This window comes from Biomphalaria glabrata, chromosome 11 (genome assembly GCF_947242115.1).
Source record: "Biomphalaria glabrata chromosome 11, xgBioGlab47.1, whole genome shotgun sequence".
In the NCBI taxonomy this organism is placed as follows: domain Eukaryota; kingdom Metazoa; phylum Mollusca; class Gastropoda; family Planorbidae; genus Biomphalaria; species Biomphalaria glabrata.
Window position 1 is genome coordinate 18736062 of NC_074721.1, and position 18300 is coordinate 18754361.

The window sequence follows — 18300 nt, forward strand, 5'->3', positions numbered from 1 at the left end:
ATTGGGATGTATTGCGTTTATTGGGATGTATTGAATTTATTGGTATCAATCGCTGCAGGAATGTTTATATTAATATAATGACAAAATACCCGCCTGCAGATCGAAAACCAACTTACATGTCAGGCACCCTCCAACTTCAGGTATCAACAATCAACACAGTTTTATTTCAACTAACACTATACCCTTTTTCCCATTCATCTTTGCCATACATCACCAACCCCTTCCGATTTCCCGCGCTTCTACACAAGCCTCTGCCTCGGTAGAGAACAACATCGGACAGATATGTTAACTTAAGACTATTTTGTTTAAATCGTTTGTCTTTTGTTTGTTTTGTAGCAGAAGAAGGCCTCGTGGCCCAAACGTCCTTTGTTTTACTTGGTCCGTCAGGGTTAAATATAAACATGTTTATTGTTGTATTTTCTAACTGAATTCGTGTAACAATATCATGTTCATTTTTGTTGTTAAAAAATAAACAAACTACCGAACATGGCACAGAAACATATATTGATGACGTCATTTATCACGACAAGCTCAGGGCATTAGAGTTCATTGTTTTTGTAAAGCTTTATATTCCTGTCCTTCCTCTACTTTATGACACGAGGACTTCCTGTGTCGAGAACTTTGGGACGTGTAAGTAAACAATTTAGTTTCTTATCAATTGTGCTGAATACAAGGACGGAACATCTGCGTACTGTAGAAAACAATTCCATCTTCTCGTGTTTATATTGTCTATCAGAGTGCGTACACCCTTCCTCTCTATTCGCACAAAAAGGCTTTAAGTCCGTTAAGTCTTTGCATAGGATTGAACTCTATTGTCATAATTAGTGCCCTTGCCTTCGAGAGGTTTAGTTGACGTGACATAGATTTGGGGAACATTGGCCAACAAATTGACATATCGTCAAAGTGAGCGTATAAGAATACTTCACTATTTGTATATGAACGCTAATTTGAGCTATGAAAGAGTCGTATGGTCAGAACTGGCAGATGTTTAAAATCGTCTTTTTATTCGTCAAAAGAGATTCCTTGTACTACAAGACCAGAGTTTCTAAAACTTTTGACCTATGCGAACTTCTTCTAGACGTTTCAGAACACCGAGAAACCCTCAGCCAAAAGATTTATTCTTTTTTTGTAGGTCTACATACACAAAGTAATAATAACTCTATTGCAATTAAGTACTCAATTAAAGAGCTTTTTTAATGCGTCAGAGACACATCAAATACATCTAAAAAAAAATGGAAACATAGTTTTGCCATTGAAAGAGTCTGTATCGACGGAAGTTGTAACATCCATATCAATTTCTTAATCTTTGTAGAAACTTGTCTTATAATGTAAATTAGCTCGTATTTGAGTTTGTAAGTGTAACAACATAAAATAAATAATAACAAGATTACAAAGAGGTGACCCCCATCAAATTTACCAATGTTTTAATCGTTTAAAGAAATCTGATGTTATTTTTCACATAAAAGCAAACAGTGCAACACGTCGTCTTTGATAAGACACTTCTGAAATAAGTAGAGTAGTGTTAAGTGATCACCTAAGATCAGTATGGAAACCTCCAGATACACCTAGTGAGGTAGCTCAGGGTATCATCCCTCCCCATCAACTTTCTTGAAATTTATTCCAATGAACACTGTTGCTAGTTATTTTGTTGGTGAACCAATACAGTGAGCTGATTACCTAATTTTATTGAATTTTTACTCAAATGTAAAATCCTATTGTTAATTACATTTATTCAAATGTTATTGCACATTTTACAATAATATTTAATTAAAATTATAAACAGACTTAACGTCATATGAACAGGTTTCTTTTGTTATACTTTAAGACAGAAATGGTATAACGTTGTGCTGTGTCATTGACCCTTAAACTACCATCTAGATGTGTCTAGGCATATTTGGGCATATATCTATCAAGAGATTTTATTATTATCTTTTTCAATGAGTCTGCTTTTGCCAAGTTATAATTTTTTCCAACTTGGTCGTCACCCCAAAATGGTGTCGACTGGTGCGACCGCTCCCCTCACACCACCTCCCCCATAGTGACGCCACTGCTCTAAGAAGTATCTCGAGAATTTATTATCTTTTTCAATGTGTCTTTACAACTTGGTTATCACCCCCCAATTTGTTTTTTGAAAAATCTGTTTGCATATATAATTTAAAAAATTAGATGGTTCACTTTTGGAAAAGAAAAAAGTAGCCGTTGCATCATAACTTTGAATGATCTAAAATATCATGATGTCCAATTTTCATTTTCTCTTCTAGTTTCTGAGATCTAAACTGGACGGACGGACGGACAGACAGGCCACACAAAACTAATAACGTCTTTTCCCCTTTCGGGGGCCGCTAAAAAGGATTTAAAACTTATGATATTTTTTCTAATTTATAGAGTGAACATGATATTTAATTCTAATTTATAAATGGGTATTTAAAGAAAAAAAAACAACTATGTGCAGCGCGTACTCCATTGAAACTCTTTCCTTTTCCAAGTGGGATACGCGTACCTCACTTTGGGAAACACTGTACTAGACCATGGTCAGGAAGTAGGACAGACTCTTGGCATAAAACCTGTATCCACATTCGAGGCTAAACGTAGGACAAATATTTGTTTGACATGTGCCTTGGTTGTAGGACTGAGAGATTTGTTCAAGACTTTCCAAGTTTTCTTTTATCATCTACAAGTATTTTATGTAGATTTTAATAGGTTAAATTTGAAACACAAAAAAAATAAAAAATTATAAAAATTCACACATTTCATAATATTAAAACATCAATCTACATTTGAGAAAATCTGGCACATTTAAACGGCACAATTTTAACATCGCAATGATTCAATAACTTTCTGATACTTCAATAATCACGTCAGCCATTCTTTGCTAGTGATACACTATTAATGGTCATTTCAGTGAATTGGATAAACTATTATTTGGATTCCTATATATATATATATATATATGTCACAACGTGCGTTGTGGTGCCGGGGATTTCACTTGAATTAAAATAGTTGAATAAATGACGATCTAGGATTCACAATAAAATATTCTTTGTTAAAACACAACTCTGGAACTTTATTTAAATATAAAACGTAAGTACAGCTTATGTACAAGTTACAGATTAACAAGCACAAGTAATATTACAAAGGCTTAAACCAAAGCTCTTAGAAAACATGACTGCCTATTAGGAAATTCTTTCATCGACTGGCGTTCTTTCCCTCTCGTCAATTCTCTGGCGCTAACTCTTTTTAAAAAAATGTCTTTATTTATTTTCAAATCAACCAATAGATTTGCAACATCGTAATTACGTCTCGGGTAAAACCTGAGGCGCTGTCAAGGATCTAGATTTGTGGGGTAATTCCTGAGGCTCAGTCAAGGGTTTATATTTCTATTTACACACAATCTTTTAAATGTGAAATATACAAATAAATCTATTATGGCATCTGTGACAATATATATATATATTCCTCTCTCTCTCTCTATATATATATATATATTAGAATGTTTAAAAAGCAGTGTTTCTCAACCTTCAGCGAAAAAGCAGACAAAAACAGCCACATTGAGGCCTTTCTCTTGACAGCTAGGGGGTCTGGGGGAGCGCTGTAAGCTCCCCCAGTGGGGATCGGGGCGAAGCCGAAATCGTTTTCTTGCGTTCTTCACTGCAGAAACGCATTTTCCTAACATCTACATCTCATTATTCATCCTATTAAGTTGAAGTGGGAGGAGAAATTAAGTGAACCAATTAGCATAACTTGTGAGTTATTGTCCTAATTTATTTTTACAACATAAAAATATCAGTTTGAGTAAATGTTGAAAAGATGACTAGGAAAATAATATTTGGGTTCAGACATCATCTTAATTGTTACTCTTACAATGAAAAATTTCATATGAATTCTAAATTTTCCAAAACAAAGTCTATCTTAAAATAACTCAGATAAAGTCGTATACAATGACATAAACTCTGTCGCCACATTTGACTTTTCTGTTTTAAAACGTCATCTTTTCATCTGGAATGGGGAGAGGGCGGTAGAGTGAAAACGTTAATTCTCGCTCCTTTTTATAATTTCTGCTAATGATTGCATTTAGCATTAAAGAATAGAGGTTGTGCGACTCGATAAAAGAATTCAATTTATACTTTTAGCTTATATAAATTATTTTAGTGACACTTTTTACTATTTTGTAATTTCTTAACTAAAATGCAAAAAGAAAAAAGTATTGGTTTGTCCGATGGGTGGAAGGCGATCGCATGTATCGCCCCTCCCACCTGGAACAACCCTTTTTCATTTTATATTTACTTATGATAAAATTTGAGACCAGATCGTGTGTCCGACATTATATACAAATGGATTAAAGCATCAATATATAGTTTATATTATTTAGATATTCAACTAATTTTGTTCAAAAACTATGATTTCTCCATAAAAATAGGACCGCCCCACCCCCACTTAGAGAGCTAGAGTGGGGAGGGCAGCAGAAGCTATCGCCCCCCCCCCCCATCCGCCTCACCGTAACGGCTAAGATACCTGAAGTGTAGCAACATTATATAACAATTATATTGTAATTCAACTAATTTTATTCACAAACTATGATTTCTAATTAAAAGTAGGACCGACCCCCCCCTCCTCTCAAAGGATTAAGGTTGGAAGGGCTACATATGTTCGCCCCCCCCCCCCCCCCAATCGGCTAACAGGGGAACGACATAAGATAAAGATCGGTTAAAATATCAATAACAAGTTTTAATTATATAGATATTTAATTGATTCCGTTGACAAGCTGTGATTTCTATAAATAAATTGGACCGCCCCCCACTCGAAAGTTTATGGTGGGGGGGGGGGGGCGGGATTGATGCCATGGCCACCTCCCCATCCCACCAAATCGGCCAACATACTAGAGGGGGGGCGAAATAATCTAAAAATAGGTTGAAATATAAATAATTAGTATATATTATTAACATAACTAATAAATTCGTATAGAAATTGTGTGATTTCTTTACTAAAAGTCGGCCTTCCCCTCCCCCCTTCGGGAGGGGAGGTGTCGGTCGAGTGGGGGGGGGGCGATCGCCCCTACCGCCCCCCACCCCTGGATCCGCCAGTGGCTCTAAAGAGATCAAGTCAAGACAAAGATGATTCACTGAACACATTCAACACTTGTAACATACAGTTTCGGAATTCAAACAAACTTTAGGATTGGATTCGAAATTTCATGTTCAAGGTTTGTTACTTCATTTTTAAAAATATTTGATATTTGTAATTTAAAGCTCGGAGAGTCTAAAACCTCTTTAGTTCCTCTCTGATTATCTTCCAAACAACTCAAAATTGACCTCGAAATTTGCATACGTAAAGAACATTTGTATGAAGGGTGAAGTAAAGAATTGAGTTCTCAGAGCAGGGGAGTGAATGCACACAGAACACACACTGACTAGAGATTTGGTTTGACAAGATCTTTGTCCCCTTCTCCTCATGTCTCCCAAAACTTTCTGTTGACTTCGGCGAATCCTTCAAGATGGACATTAGGACCCACGTGTTACTCTATTGGTCAGAACAAGAACCTGCTTTAAGTTCCGTTTGTTCAAGAAATTGTCAATACCCTCAAGGCTTACATGCCATTCTTTTAAAAAATAATTTTTAGTTTGCAAAGAACATCTTTTGAATATATATGTCTATGTTTTGTGAAGGCATGGTGGCTGAGTGGTGAAGCGCTTGGCTTCTGAAGTGAGAGGTACCGGGTTCGAATCCTGCTGATGACCGGTATTTTTAATTTCGGGATCTTTAGGGCGCCTTGAGTCTACCCAGCTCTAGTGACAATAGTTGGGTAAAAAATAAAGACTGATGGTCGTTGTGCTGGCCATATGACACCCTCGTTAACTGTGGGCCACGAACACAATGATTTTTACATCATCTTCCCTACTAATCGCAAGATCTGAGAGGGATACTTCACGGTTTTGCAGGAAATAAAAGAAAGATGTTTTGGAAGGATCTGAAGACCCCCAGGACACTCGAACATACCGCTGATGAGCCACGACAGTCAATCTTGCTAAAACATATGGGAGAGTAGAACTTGACCTACCCACAGAGACTAGTGTCCTATGTTTATTGTGTAGTGACTACATCTTAGGCTGGGCGAAAGTGGTGAATTTTCAAGAGAATGTGTTCTGTTAGATAGCTAGTTTAGTGAGTTGGGTTGCGCACTTTATTAGCCCGACTGTGAACCTACATTTTATGGTGACGACACAGACTTTGGGTTAGAGATTAGAATAAACTTTAAGAAATCAGTTACTGCTAGACTCCTGAGGAGTAAACATCGCTGTTAGTGACAGACTAGACCAGGGGCGGACTGGGTATCAAAATCGGCCCGGGCATTACCATATAAACCGGCCCACAAATAGCATATCATATATTTTCGAAAAAGGGGGGGGGATTTTACCCCACTCCGCAATTTATATATATATATATATATATATATATATATATATATATATATATATATATATATATATATATATATATATATATATATATATATATATATTAGTGTGTGTGTATATGTAATTAATCTTCATTACATTCTGATCTTTCATTCTTTCAAAGTTTTTTCTAGCCTAGAATACTCTCTTCCTATAATTAGTGGAAAGACAGTACACACCGCCAAAGGGACAGGTAGGGAGTCCGGGGGAGCGCTGTGAGTTCCCACCAGAGGAGTATTGGGCAAAGCTCCTGAACCAAGCATTATTTCCGTTATTTTAAGCTTTAATAATGCATATTCTGAGGTATCTACAGTGCAATTAGCCTGCTACTCTTCCGCTAAAAAAACTCATAAACCAAATCTGCTATTCAATGGAGTCCAGCGACTGGTAGAAAATGGTAAAATGCTTTAGTTTTTGTATTGGATTGGGAAGGGAAACCACAAAACCCCTTTTGGCTACGCTCATGAAATTTGGAAACCGTAGTTTGCTTACGTTGACTGCACTGGGGCAGTAAGTAAAGTTTCCCTTTCAGACAATGAGGTCTGAGGCAAGTGATGGTTTGAAGACCCTTCCCTCCCGGCTACGCCCATGTGTTATATTATAGGTGTAAGTCTAATTCTCTACAAAATATATAAAGTTTGATAACGCATCGAAAACTGGATGTATGCATTCGTAGGATTACATAATGTATTCTATTTATACATGTATGTAGTCTGAAAACTATAAACAATACAATAGTAGCCTAATGAGTTTGAAGCTTTTTGGTATTACTTATAGATTACAGACGTTTCTTCAAAAAATAAGATTGTTACGTCTAACGCATTTCATGTGTCAATCTAGTCATGCATGTTGATCTGTGACTTAAAAATATGCTAAATCATTGGTTTTCCTGGCTGACTCGGGCAACCCATTCCATTAAAGATAAGAGAAAGCAGAACGGTTAGAGAGGCACTTATTAAATGTGAAAAGCTCTTGCTTCTTCCAAGTACATTCTCAAAAACGCGATCTGTGTATGAATATATCATGACCCATTATTTAAAATATAAATCTCCTTTCATTAAATATCGGATGTGACAGCTCTTTATAAATTATTGTAATTATTTTCATCATTAATGACTTCATACGAAGCATAACTTTGCCATTTATTACAATATATAAAAATTGATTTAGATTTATTTTTTAATTAAATAATATTTTTTAAAGCCTTAAGTGAAGTATTTTTAGATCTATGTTATTAAAAATAAACAAAAAGAAACTTTCTTTTTCTATTCAAATCGCAGAAAGTAGAGCTTTATACCCATATTGAGCTGTGAATAAGTTGGGTGGTTTGCAATTTCACGGCTGTGTGTATGTGTTAAAGTTAATTTCTATTAAAGTATTGTTAATGAGCTAATTGTCGCGCCTATTTTTGCGTTATATCAATGTTTTCTAACTTAACCTCTCTCATTCCTTTTTTTTGGTTAAATTTCCTTGAAACCATTAAAAGACGGGGGAGGGAAGGAGCAAAAACAAAACAAAACAAAAAAAACAAAACAACAAAAAACGGAAGTGCCATCAAAGGCCCATGCCGACCAGCAAAATGATTAGGCCAAACACAACCTCGAAGACATCAAAACAGTCTATGCCGCTCGTGCATAGCAGAAAGTATGGTATAATGTTTTGCAAATGATAATACGCACAGTGTATTGTGTATTTTTTTGTTGTTGATATTCTTGTTAATTTTCAAACAAGATTAATGGTACTAAAAATTAACGTGTTCGGGCCTTTGTGTCTTGCTGCTGTCACTTTTTTTTTTCTTAGATCGCGACCAGACCGGCCCATTTGGTACCGGCCCTCCGGGCATTTGCCAGTTTGCCCATATAGCCAGTCCGCCCCTGGACTAGACTGTGGCCCATTCTGTATTAAACGTTATTGAATTTTCACCTTGAGTGAACTTAGTCATTGAGTCTTCGTTCCTGTTTGGTACCTGTTCATTCTTGTCACGTGATGCTCATGTCTCGAGCTCGCAGTTGAAATACACTCAACAAGGTACGCACTGCACTTAGTCTGATTTAACATCGTTAGAAATACTTCAATTACATCTGATTTACACATGCTTCCGTTACAGTTCACATCATTGATGTAGTGTTTCCTTATTGTAAGATAACTGATGCGTCGTTCATTCACGATTAACCTAAACACTTCTAGAAACATAATATTGAGAACAAACTAAGGGCTGAGGGGGTAAAAAGTTAGGCCCTTGAACGGAGGGTCTAGAATTTGAATCTCGGTGCAGACTGAAGTTTTGACTTTTAGGATGCTTAACTCCCGTTGGGGAAGTAAAGACGGTTGGTCGTTGTGTTAGCCATATGCTACACTCGTTAACGATTGGCCACAGAAACAGGTGAGTTTCATCTTTTCTTTCTTGTCATTCTCATTTATTTTCCTTGCCTGAAAACAAAGAAAGTCTAAAGTGGACAACAACTTGAGTAAAATAATAATAATAAAAAAACTCAGTTTATTGATAAATTGATACGACAGTCAAGATGAGCCCATCTTAAGATGTAGGACTAAAGACTCACTATTGGTTACATGGACATTTGTTTTGTGTCGTCGGGACCTGGTTATGAACCTGGAGATGCACGATACCTGCCAAAGCACCATGAAACCCTGAGTTGTAATCGCAGGCCACCTCATTTAGAACGTAGTCCGACCTGAGGTCTGCGTACTGATCACTGTCATCGGGTCCGCCTACCAGGGCGCCAGTTAGAACTTGTGGGTTGGGGCCATGGGATTGGGCATCAGCGGACCCACAGGGAGCAGGTCTGTTAGGGCAAGAGGCAGCTCTATGATGGGGCTGTCGGGGAAACTTGCTACCGTAGCCGATTTCGTAGCTGTAGCAGCCTCCATCGTGAGGGTTGTCCCCGAGGATATAGTTGATCTGTTCCACAGCCCACTTCCGGTAACTGTCAGCACTAATTCCGGAGTCAGCAGCTACGAGAGCTAAAAATGCAGAGTTGGCAGCCAATCTGTATAGAAATAGCATGAGATAAAATAGATATAAAAAGGGTCAATAAACAACATATTTGTACATATATAGGAATATAATATAAGATAAGATGATTTTTATTGATCCAATCAAATGGAAATTCAGTTTGACTACAATTGACAACATCGGCGTAATTACTGTACAATAATAATATAGATGAAAAATACGAACAACATTCACACACGAAATATATACACATTCACAACCAGCGTGTTATGAATTACACTTCTATGTACTTTTCGATGACGACTGATGATCTTGTAACACTCTGACCGAAAGTGGGATGAAGGAGTTTTAAAATCTTTCTGTTCTAGTCCTAATGGAAAGGAGACGACCACTTCGTTCAGATCTTGTGTAACAGTGGTTTAATAGGTGCAGGTTATCTTTAAGAATCGTGAGTGTTTTGGAAAGGCATCTTTCATGAAAAAATCTTCAAGAGATAGTAGCTGTGTTCGAGTGGTATACGATGCTTTTTTTAAATTAGTCTATTTAGTCTAACTCTAGTCTTTGTACCAGTGAAGTTTTACCGTACCAGCAGGTGATGGCAAAGTTAATTAGACTGCTGATGGTTGCTGAATAGAAAAGTTTAATTATTGTTTTGTCGATGTTAAATTTCCTTAGCTTTCTAAGATAGAAGAGTCTTTGGTGAATTTTGGTGTAAAGGTTTTGACAGTATCAATGGGAAACATTATAATGACTTTGTTTTAGCGCCAGCAAATTTAGCAGAAAATAGAAATGACTAAGGGAGGAGGGAGATAACTGTTTTTTTTTAAATTATCGGCAGTTATTTCCCTTTCCTTCCCTTGGTACTGAATACATACACAAAAACATACACATAAACACACAAATTCATACAAACACACACACAAAACATTTGTGACCGGTTTGAAGCATTTCAACTAAATACTTGATTGGATTACATCATAGATAGCCTGCAGCTCCTTCGGTTGGACTCACCTGAGAGATCCCCACCTCATGGCCCAGGCCAGCCCACAGGGCGTGTACTTGATACCTCCCCCAGGGAACCAACTGCGAAAATAGTTGACCACCACCGTCCTGTAGGCGTTGTCCTTGGTTTCTTCATACAAGAGTTGATTACAGGATACTGAGGAATAAAACAATGGGACACTTCGATACAAAAAAAAACGTCCAAAAGTCTGGCAGTCAAATCATTTCAGAATACTGGAACGTGTTACACGCTTTTGTTGGGGAGCTTTAAACAAGAAATATTTTGTTCTTAATAGCTGGTAAATGTTCGATTACTAACAAAAATATAGCTTTATTTACCTCGCCCTTTTCTCCCCTTTCCTTCGGAAAAGAATTCTGGTTAAGCCAATGTATAAATCTACTAGACTTTATAATGTTCTGATGATATGCCTATAGATCTAGACTTTTAAGACTGTTCTTTAATGTTCCTGAACATTAATTTATTAAACACTTTAGTGATACGATGATAGTGGATATCACTTACATGCGGAAATACCCGAAGACTACCTTATAAATATTTTCCAGTCCTTTAACCAAATTCAATTTTTTTTTTTATACTTTGAAAAAAACTTTTGTCAGACTAGAGTTTTCCCAGTGTGGCCCACTAGCTAGTAATTTTTTCCCAACGCTATACATTAGCTGTCGAATTTCTTGGAAAATCGTTAGAGACGTTTTCGAGAATCGCGTCCAACCTTTTGCCAATCCAGGTTCCACTCCGAAAGTGTGACTTGACTAGTGGTACTGTAATGAGAACACTGTACTAGCCTACAGTAAGAAATACACGAGTCCTGACTTTTTAAAAACCAATTTTTAACCAGATTTAGTTTGAAGTGTTAGATAAGAGTTTCTTGCTTTAGAAAACAAATGGGAGTGAGTCAAACATAGAACAAACATGTAATAGATTAGTATTTATGTACATTTACACACTATCGCAACATTACAACACCGCTTGTGTTTACGTAATAAACAGAGTTCTTAATATGTCTTCCCTCATAAACACTTGTCTTGTTAATTGTATTGAACTAATATTTTACTTGGTTTCAGAAGTGGGTTTGCTTAATCTTTAGATTGTACTCCGTGGCTCTTTGCTCAGAGCCAATTAAAACCAGGATGAATCAGGCGCAGAGTACTTTGAATGTAATCTGCTTTTCAAGACAAAGATTCGAATCTACATCTTCTTGGACATGGACCAATGTATTGTGCTCCTTTTTGTAGGAGCTTCGCATACAAGCTAACGAAGCAAACTAAATCTGCCACAACTTAAAGCAAAAGAAAAAAGCTTATGGTGGTTCAGTACATTCACCATTGAGCTGGTCATTGGACATTCCACTTTAAGTAACTTAAAACTTACAAACTTAGACATACGTCTGAAGACCAAAAGGACAACTCTAAAATCACTTCGTACATAAAAATCGAACAGGACATTAATGGCAGCGGAAAGTGTTGTAAAGAGAAGATGATAAAGGTAATCACGAAGAGAAAGGCAAAGAGTGTAGCACCCAGTAGGTTAATGTATTGTTGTGGTTGTTTAGTAAAAGATGTAAAATAGATCTAGGTCTAGATGAAGTATTATTTACTAGCTCCTGGAGTTCGTTTTACAACCAAACAACATATATTAAATTCTATAAAATACTTGAGAAAAACTATATACCAGACACATAATATTTAATCCCAAATGAAAGGGCACAGTCCAAATGTCGACAGTTACCAAAGATGATGTCTCGCCATTAAGAGAGAGTGAGTCGTTCCTACTACTGTCTGTAACCGTTAAAACTAATCCCATCATTCCTATTCAGTTAATATCCCGTAATTTCCCTATTTCCGTCTTACATAGTCTATTTATAGTCTTGTCAAATTCCCTATTAAAGTAAACATATAACAGTATTGAATCCTGAACGGCACCCGCCTAACTTTCCTTTTATCTTATGCGGTCTCGTTCTCAATAAAAGGTCTTTTATAAAAATTGCCTATGTAAAGGGGTCTATTTTTTGTTATAGTAGACTCTCTATGGTCAATCTCTTTAGTGGATCTTTGGATGGGAGGGGGTGAGAAAGTATTCGTGCTTCTTTAAGCGGTCAGCTAACACAACACTGCACCTTAATAAGTAGTCTCTCAGCCATACATTATGTGAACCTGGTCGAACATTTTAGGAATATGAAGAACTTCTTCAGTGTGCTCAGCCTTCGGCCTCACTATGAGAATTTGAGCGTTAGTTGTGGATAGCTTATAATGGGCTCATTCAACTTTTTATTTATTGTTGTGTAACTGCTGTCAGTCAAGGGATTTCTAAGTAGATATATGCTGATTTCTAAGTAGGTCAACTCTGATTTCTAAGTCGGTCAACTCTTAATTCCAAGTAGGTTAACTCACGTTGTTTATTTTCCAGAGTTAATGCCCATATGTATCCTGACTCAGCCATAGGTTTTGCATTAGTCAGGTACTGCTGGTTTTTGGTAGCCCTGTATAACCAGACACCAGCTTCACACAGTTCGTCCTTGTAGCTGGTTGAACCGTACGACGAAGATTGATAGAGACCTCTGGAGAGAACAAACAATGATGAAACCAAACTATTTGTATGATTCTAGCAACCTGTGAGGGTGCATCTATGAGAGAGAGAAAGAGAGAGAGAAAAAAGAAAGAAAATAAGAGAGAAAGAAAGAGAGAGAATGACATATATAACAGCTTTTCTCAAATTAACACTCACGTAAGCTTTTTTTTTTCTCATCTATAAAGTAAATAATCCTGGTTTCTTACATTGCGATTTATAAGGCAGAAGATGTAAAGCTCATATATTTCTATGACCGATGGTTAACGAAGATGTCATTAGGCCAGCACAACAACCAATCGCCTTTACTTTCCCAACTAAAAAATAAGAAATTCCTGTCTTCACCAAGATTCGAACCCGGGCCCTCTCGGTAACAGAAAGACAGCTCTTATCACTCCGCCACCACGCCCCCCCCCCCATTGAATGTCTAAATGAAAGTATGCATGATATCAACTGACCTGTGCTCATTAGCAAACTTGTACAGACTCTCTGCTGCAGTCAGGAGTTGATGGCTGTAAGCTTGATCTCCCTTGTCTTTAAACACTATGGAACCAATGGCGAGAGCTGCGGCTGTTTCTGCGGCAACCTCACTACCCTATACAAAAAATGACCAACATACAAAAGATGACCAACACACACGAGATGACCAACACATAAGAGATGACCAACACACACGAGATGACCAACACATGATAACCAACACACACGAGATGACCAACACATAAGAGATGACCAACACATAAGAGATTACAAACACACAAGAGATGACCAACACACAAGAGATGACCAACACACAAGAGATGACCAACACATAAGAGATTACCAACACACAAGAGATGACCAACACACAAGAGATGACCAACACACAAGAGATGACCAACACACAAGAGATGACCAACACACAAGAGATGACCAACACATAAGAGATGACCAACACACAAGAGATGACCAACACATAAGAGATTACCAACACACAAGAGATGACCAACACATAAGAGATTACCAACACACAAGAGATGACCAACACATAAGAGATGACCAACACACAAGAGATGACTAACACATAAGAGATGACAAACACACAAGAGATGACCAATGTACATCATAAAAACAGCACTGTGATGAAAATAATGCGTATAAAATGAAAACGATATAAAACCAAGATTTTTTTTGTTTACATGACATTCGTATCTGATTCAGTGCATTGTATTGAAGAGTTCAAATAGCGGACTCACCAGTAATAAACCTATACGAAAACAATGGTTCCCACCCAGTTTGCAAAGCTGAAAACTATTAATATAACTTTAAAGCCGCGTCTGTAGTGCTACTTTTAAAAACAAAATTCTATAAATTAATGACACATTCAATTGAAAACAGCTTCTATTATCGTCCATCTATGACATCATAACTTTTAACTTTATGTTTTTACCGGATGAGCTACTGACGCTACTTTGCATGGCCTTGACATATTCATATCTTCTGGTCGGCCCCAGTAGTGGTGGTCTAAAGACTCATTCCCCACTTGGAAAGTAAACTCAAGTTTTGAGGGGTTCCAAGCTCTCAGGAAATAATCCAAAGGCCATTTGATCATGTCATACATTTGGTTTAACTGATTGGCTCTTTGATAGGCGTCTTTCCATCTGAGGGAACAACACATTGAGAGAGATTTTACATAAATAATTTAGTTATGATTTTAGAAACAAACAAGAATATAAAAAAAATAAATCGATTCCTTTTTCCTTAGTGAAATTAGAGATACGTACATTTAAACAGACATGTTTATTTTGACAGACATTAACATTTAGAAATGTATGTAGATTATATTTAGGCAGACATTAACATTTAGAAATACATGTAGATCAATATTTAGACAGACAGACATGAACATATAAACTATATTCGACAGACATATACTTTTAGACACACATGCATATACAGGTAGATGTGTAACTTGCATTTGGATAAATATATCCATTCTAACACATTTCTATACCAAGACGGAAAATACAGTGAGACTTACTTGTACAATGACCACAGCAGTATATTGGCAGTTGCGGCCATCGGAAGTCCGAACTTCACGTGGTCACCAGCATCGTACCAACCTCCCACCACACAGTCATGGACAGCCGAGTCACCTCTCCAATGAATGGGATTGTTGGCTGGAAGTGGACCAGACCTTTGAGGAAAGAGTCATTGTCTTCTATGTTAGATATCTCTTAGCCATATATAGATCTCGATCATTGGTTATTATTGTTATTACAATTTATCACATTTCTCTGGTTGGTTAATTTGATCCATTATTTAAAAAAAATGGAACTGAACACAAAAATAGATCCTTGGAAAACTTTGTGCAGGTCTTTAAACTCTAAGAAATGACGGGAGGCTGAGAGCACCGTCAGTCTAGCCATTAACCTTGCCAAATATAACCCTCAGGGACAAGGACCGTCAGTCTAGCCATTAACCTTGCCAAATATATCCCTCAGGGACAAGGACCGTCAGTCTAGCCATTAACCTTGCCAAATATAACCCTCAGGGACAAGGACCGTCAGTCTAGCCATTAACCTTGCCAAATATAACCCTCAGGGACAAGCACCGTCAGTCTAGCCATTAACCTTGCCAAATATAACCCTCAGGGACAAGGACCTTCAGTCTAGCCATTAACCTTGCCAAATATATCCCTCAGGGACAAGGACCGTCAGTCTAGCCATTAACCTTGCCAAATATAACCCTCAGGGACAAGGACCGTCAGTCTAGCCATTAACCTTGCCAAATATAACCCTCAGGGACAAGCACCGTCAGTCTAGCCATTAACCTTGCCAAATATAACCCTCAGGGACAAGGACCGTCAGTCTAGCCATTAACCTTGCCAAATATAACCCTCAGGGCAAGGACCGTCAGTCTAGCCATTAACCTTGCCAAATATAACCCTCAGGGACAAGGACCGTCAGTCTAGCCATTAACCTTGCCAAATATAACCCTCAGGGACAAGGACCGTCAGTCTAGCCATTAACCTTGCCAAATATAACCCTCAGGGACAAGGACCGTCAGTCTAGCCATTAACCTTGCCAAATATAACCCTCAGGGACAAGGACCGTCAGTCTAGCCATTAACCTTGCCAAATATAACCCTCAGGGACAAGGACCGTCAGTCTAGCCATTAACCTTGCCAAATATAACCCTCAGGGACAAGGACCGGTCCTGCTCTTTATTATAATAGTTTGTTCGGGCCATGGTGGCCACGGAGTGGCCAGGTCTGTCATTTCAGGTGCTCCTAGACTCGCTGGCTTTTCAGGACTTCCAGCGCTCAGACTATTTTTTACAAAGCTTTTTTCAACTCACTCTGTCCGTCTGTCTGTCTGTTACAGTTTTTACTACACGCTATTTCTCACAGTCCTATTCTTCGATCAAGTTGGAACTTTACGCAATTATGTGTTGTATCAAACAAAAGATGAATGAATTAAAAAATTAACCAAGTTGTCGATTAATTATTGATTATTAATTGTTTAGTTGGATATCGAACACAAAATATGAAGGCTAGCGAAACAAGCTCCAGCTGGATTAACCTGCCCAGTATGCAGCCAAACGTTCCGGGATAACTTAGGTTTCACCAGCCATATGAGGAGGCACAAAACCGCAGTGTAAAGGCCTCAACCTCCCCCCTCCCGTGTGAGGAATGTGGTCATCATCGGACCACGACATATGTATTGACCGTGCAAATATTCGTTATTTTGTTTTTGACTGAATGAGAACAAAAATAGGGTCAGCGCTGACTTACCTTTGGGCGTCATAAAAAAGGATGGATTTGCCCAGAGCAGAAGCGTAGTCTTTGGCAGAGTGGACAGACGCAGAGCCAATTATAAGCACAGCCAGACACTGCAACAGCATTTCACTAAGCTCGAAACTGTCCTTGAACAAAACAGAAGAATTAGTTCATTGTCTGTAAGTTCGAAGACTAAATCATACATGATATTCAATCTATGTATCTGTATGCGATGGTCCTGGAAGGCGATGATGGTTAACCACTGACCCTGCATTCGTGATGGTGTCAGCAACGACCAAATAAAAACATATTTTAAATATACATACGTTAATAGTGACATTACTCAATACATATTAAAATTTTTTATTTCTTACGGCCAAAATATACCCTACTCCCCCCAAAAAATAATTTGACTTTACAGATGAAGTAGTTCAAATAGTGCTACTTACATTATAAAGAAATAACAAAAACCACTATAAAACCTGCTACATAAGGTATAGTATTTAGTAAGTAGTTCTATTCTACAGAATACAATGTTTCCATCCCAAGGCCTGCTGTTACTTACCCTCAGACTAAACCTAAACCAAGTTTCTTATCACAGCCAGTGCATCAAGTCAACGAACATTGGCAATACCATCGGGTTTTTATTGTGGACAAGGTCAGAGGTTAACGGTTTTACGATTTAAAAATTGTAAAAAAAACAAACTACAACAACGGATGTTAAAATACATTGTGTGTACTAGATCTATACTTATGAACAAATACTTAAACTAAGGGTTTAAATGGTGTGTGGTATAATAATGTTGATATACTCAAGCTATACTTAGCTGTGACCTTTATATCATTGAGAACATATGTATGTCATAATAATTAACACTAACACACACACACTCATAAAACATCTTTTGTCAGAACCATTTCAGTTAAAGAAATCTTTATGAAAGACAAAATGTGAGTACATACATACTTCTGGATGAAATGAGAAAAGGTTAAAGGTTACATTTGTGTACATTAATTACGATCATAAGAATGGTTTGGTGGCCCAGTTATTTGACTTACAGTGGAGATAAGGTCACCACTTCCAGAACACCAGAAACTTTAGTTCTCACGTTCAATACTTTCTATTATCTGGTTAACAAATAGTACAAATAAATTTAAATGACCACTTTCAAACCTTGCGTTCAGATAATTTAAAACTCATCTGTTTCTTTTGCAGACAGCAAACGAGGGTCTCATGTGGCCAGCACAACGACCAACTGCCCTTACTTTCCCCAGCCAATGCCAGGTAGCCATTAAAGTTCATCTGGCCAGCACAACGACCAACTGTCCTTACTTTCCCCAGCCAATGTCAGGTAGCCATTAAAGCTCATGTGGCCAGCACAACGACCAACTGCCCTTACTTTCCCCAGCCAATGTCAGTAGCCATTAAAGTTCATGTGGCCAGCACAACGACCAACTGCCCTTACTTTCCCCAGCCAATGTCAGGTAGCCATTAAAGTTCATGTGGCCAGCACAACGACCAACTGCCC

General features: G+C 37.7%; 1 protein-coding gene across 1 annotated transcript in view; it reads right to left on the bottom strand.

Moving 5' to 3' along the window:
* LOC106072737 (uncharacterized) overlaps positions 1-16917 on the bottom strand; it is a 29733-nt gene extending 12816 nt beyond the window's left edge. Inside the window, exons 1-8 of the mRNA XM_056004372.1 lie at positions 16787-16917; positions 15033-15188; positions 14442-14652; positions 13471-13607; positions 12838-13004; positions 10438-10585; positions 9014-9460; positions 5995-6022 (exon numbers count right to left, since the gene is read on the bottom strand). Coding sequence (XP_055860347.1) covers positions 5995-6022; positions 9014-9460; positions 10438-10585; positions 12838-13004; positions 13471-13607; positions 14442-14652; positions 15033-15188; positions 16787-16896 — 1404 coding nt within the window. The 5' untranslated portion in view covers positions 16897-16917. The remainder of the gene's footprint in view (positions 1-5994; positions 6023-9013; positions 9461-10437; positions 10586-12837; positions 13005-13470; positions 13608-14441; positions 14653-15032; positions 15189-16786) is intronic.
* Positions 16918-18300: the final 1383 nt, after the last annotated feature.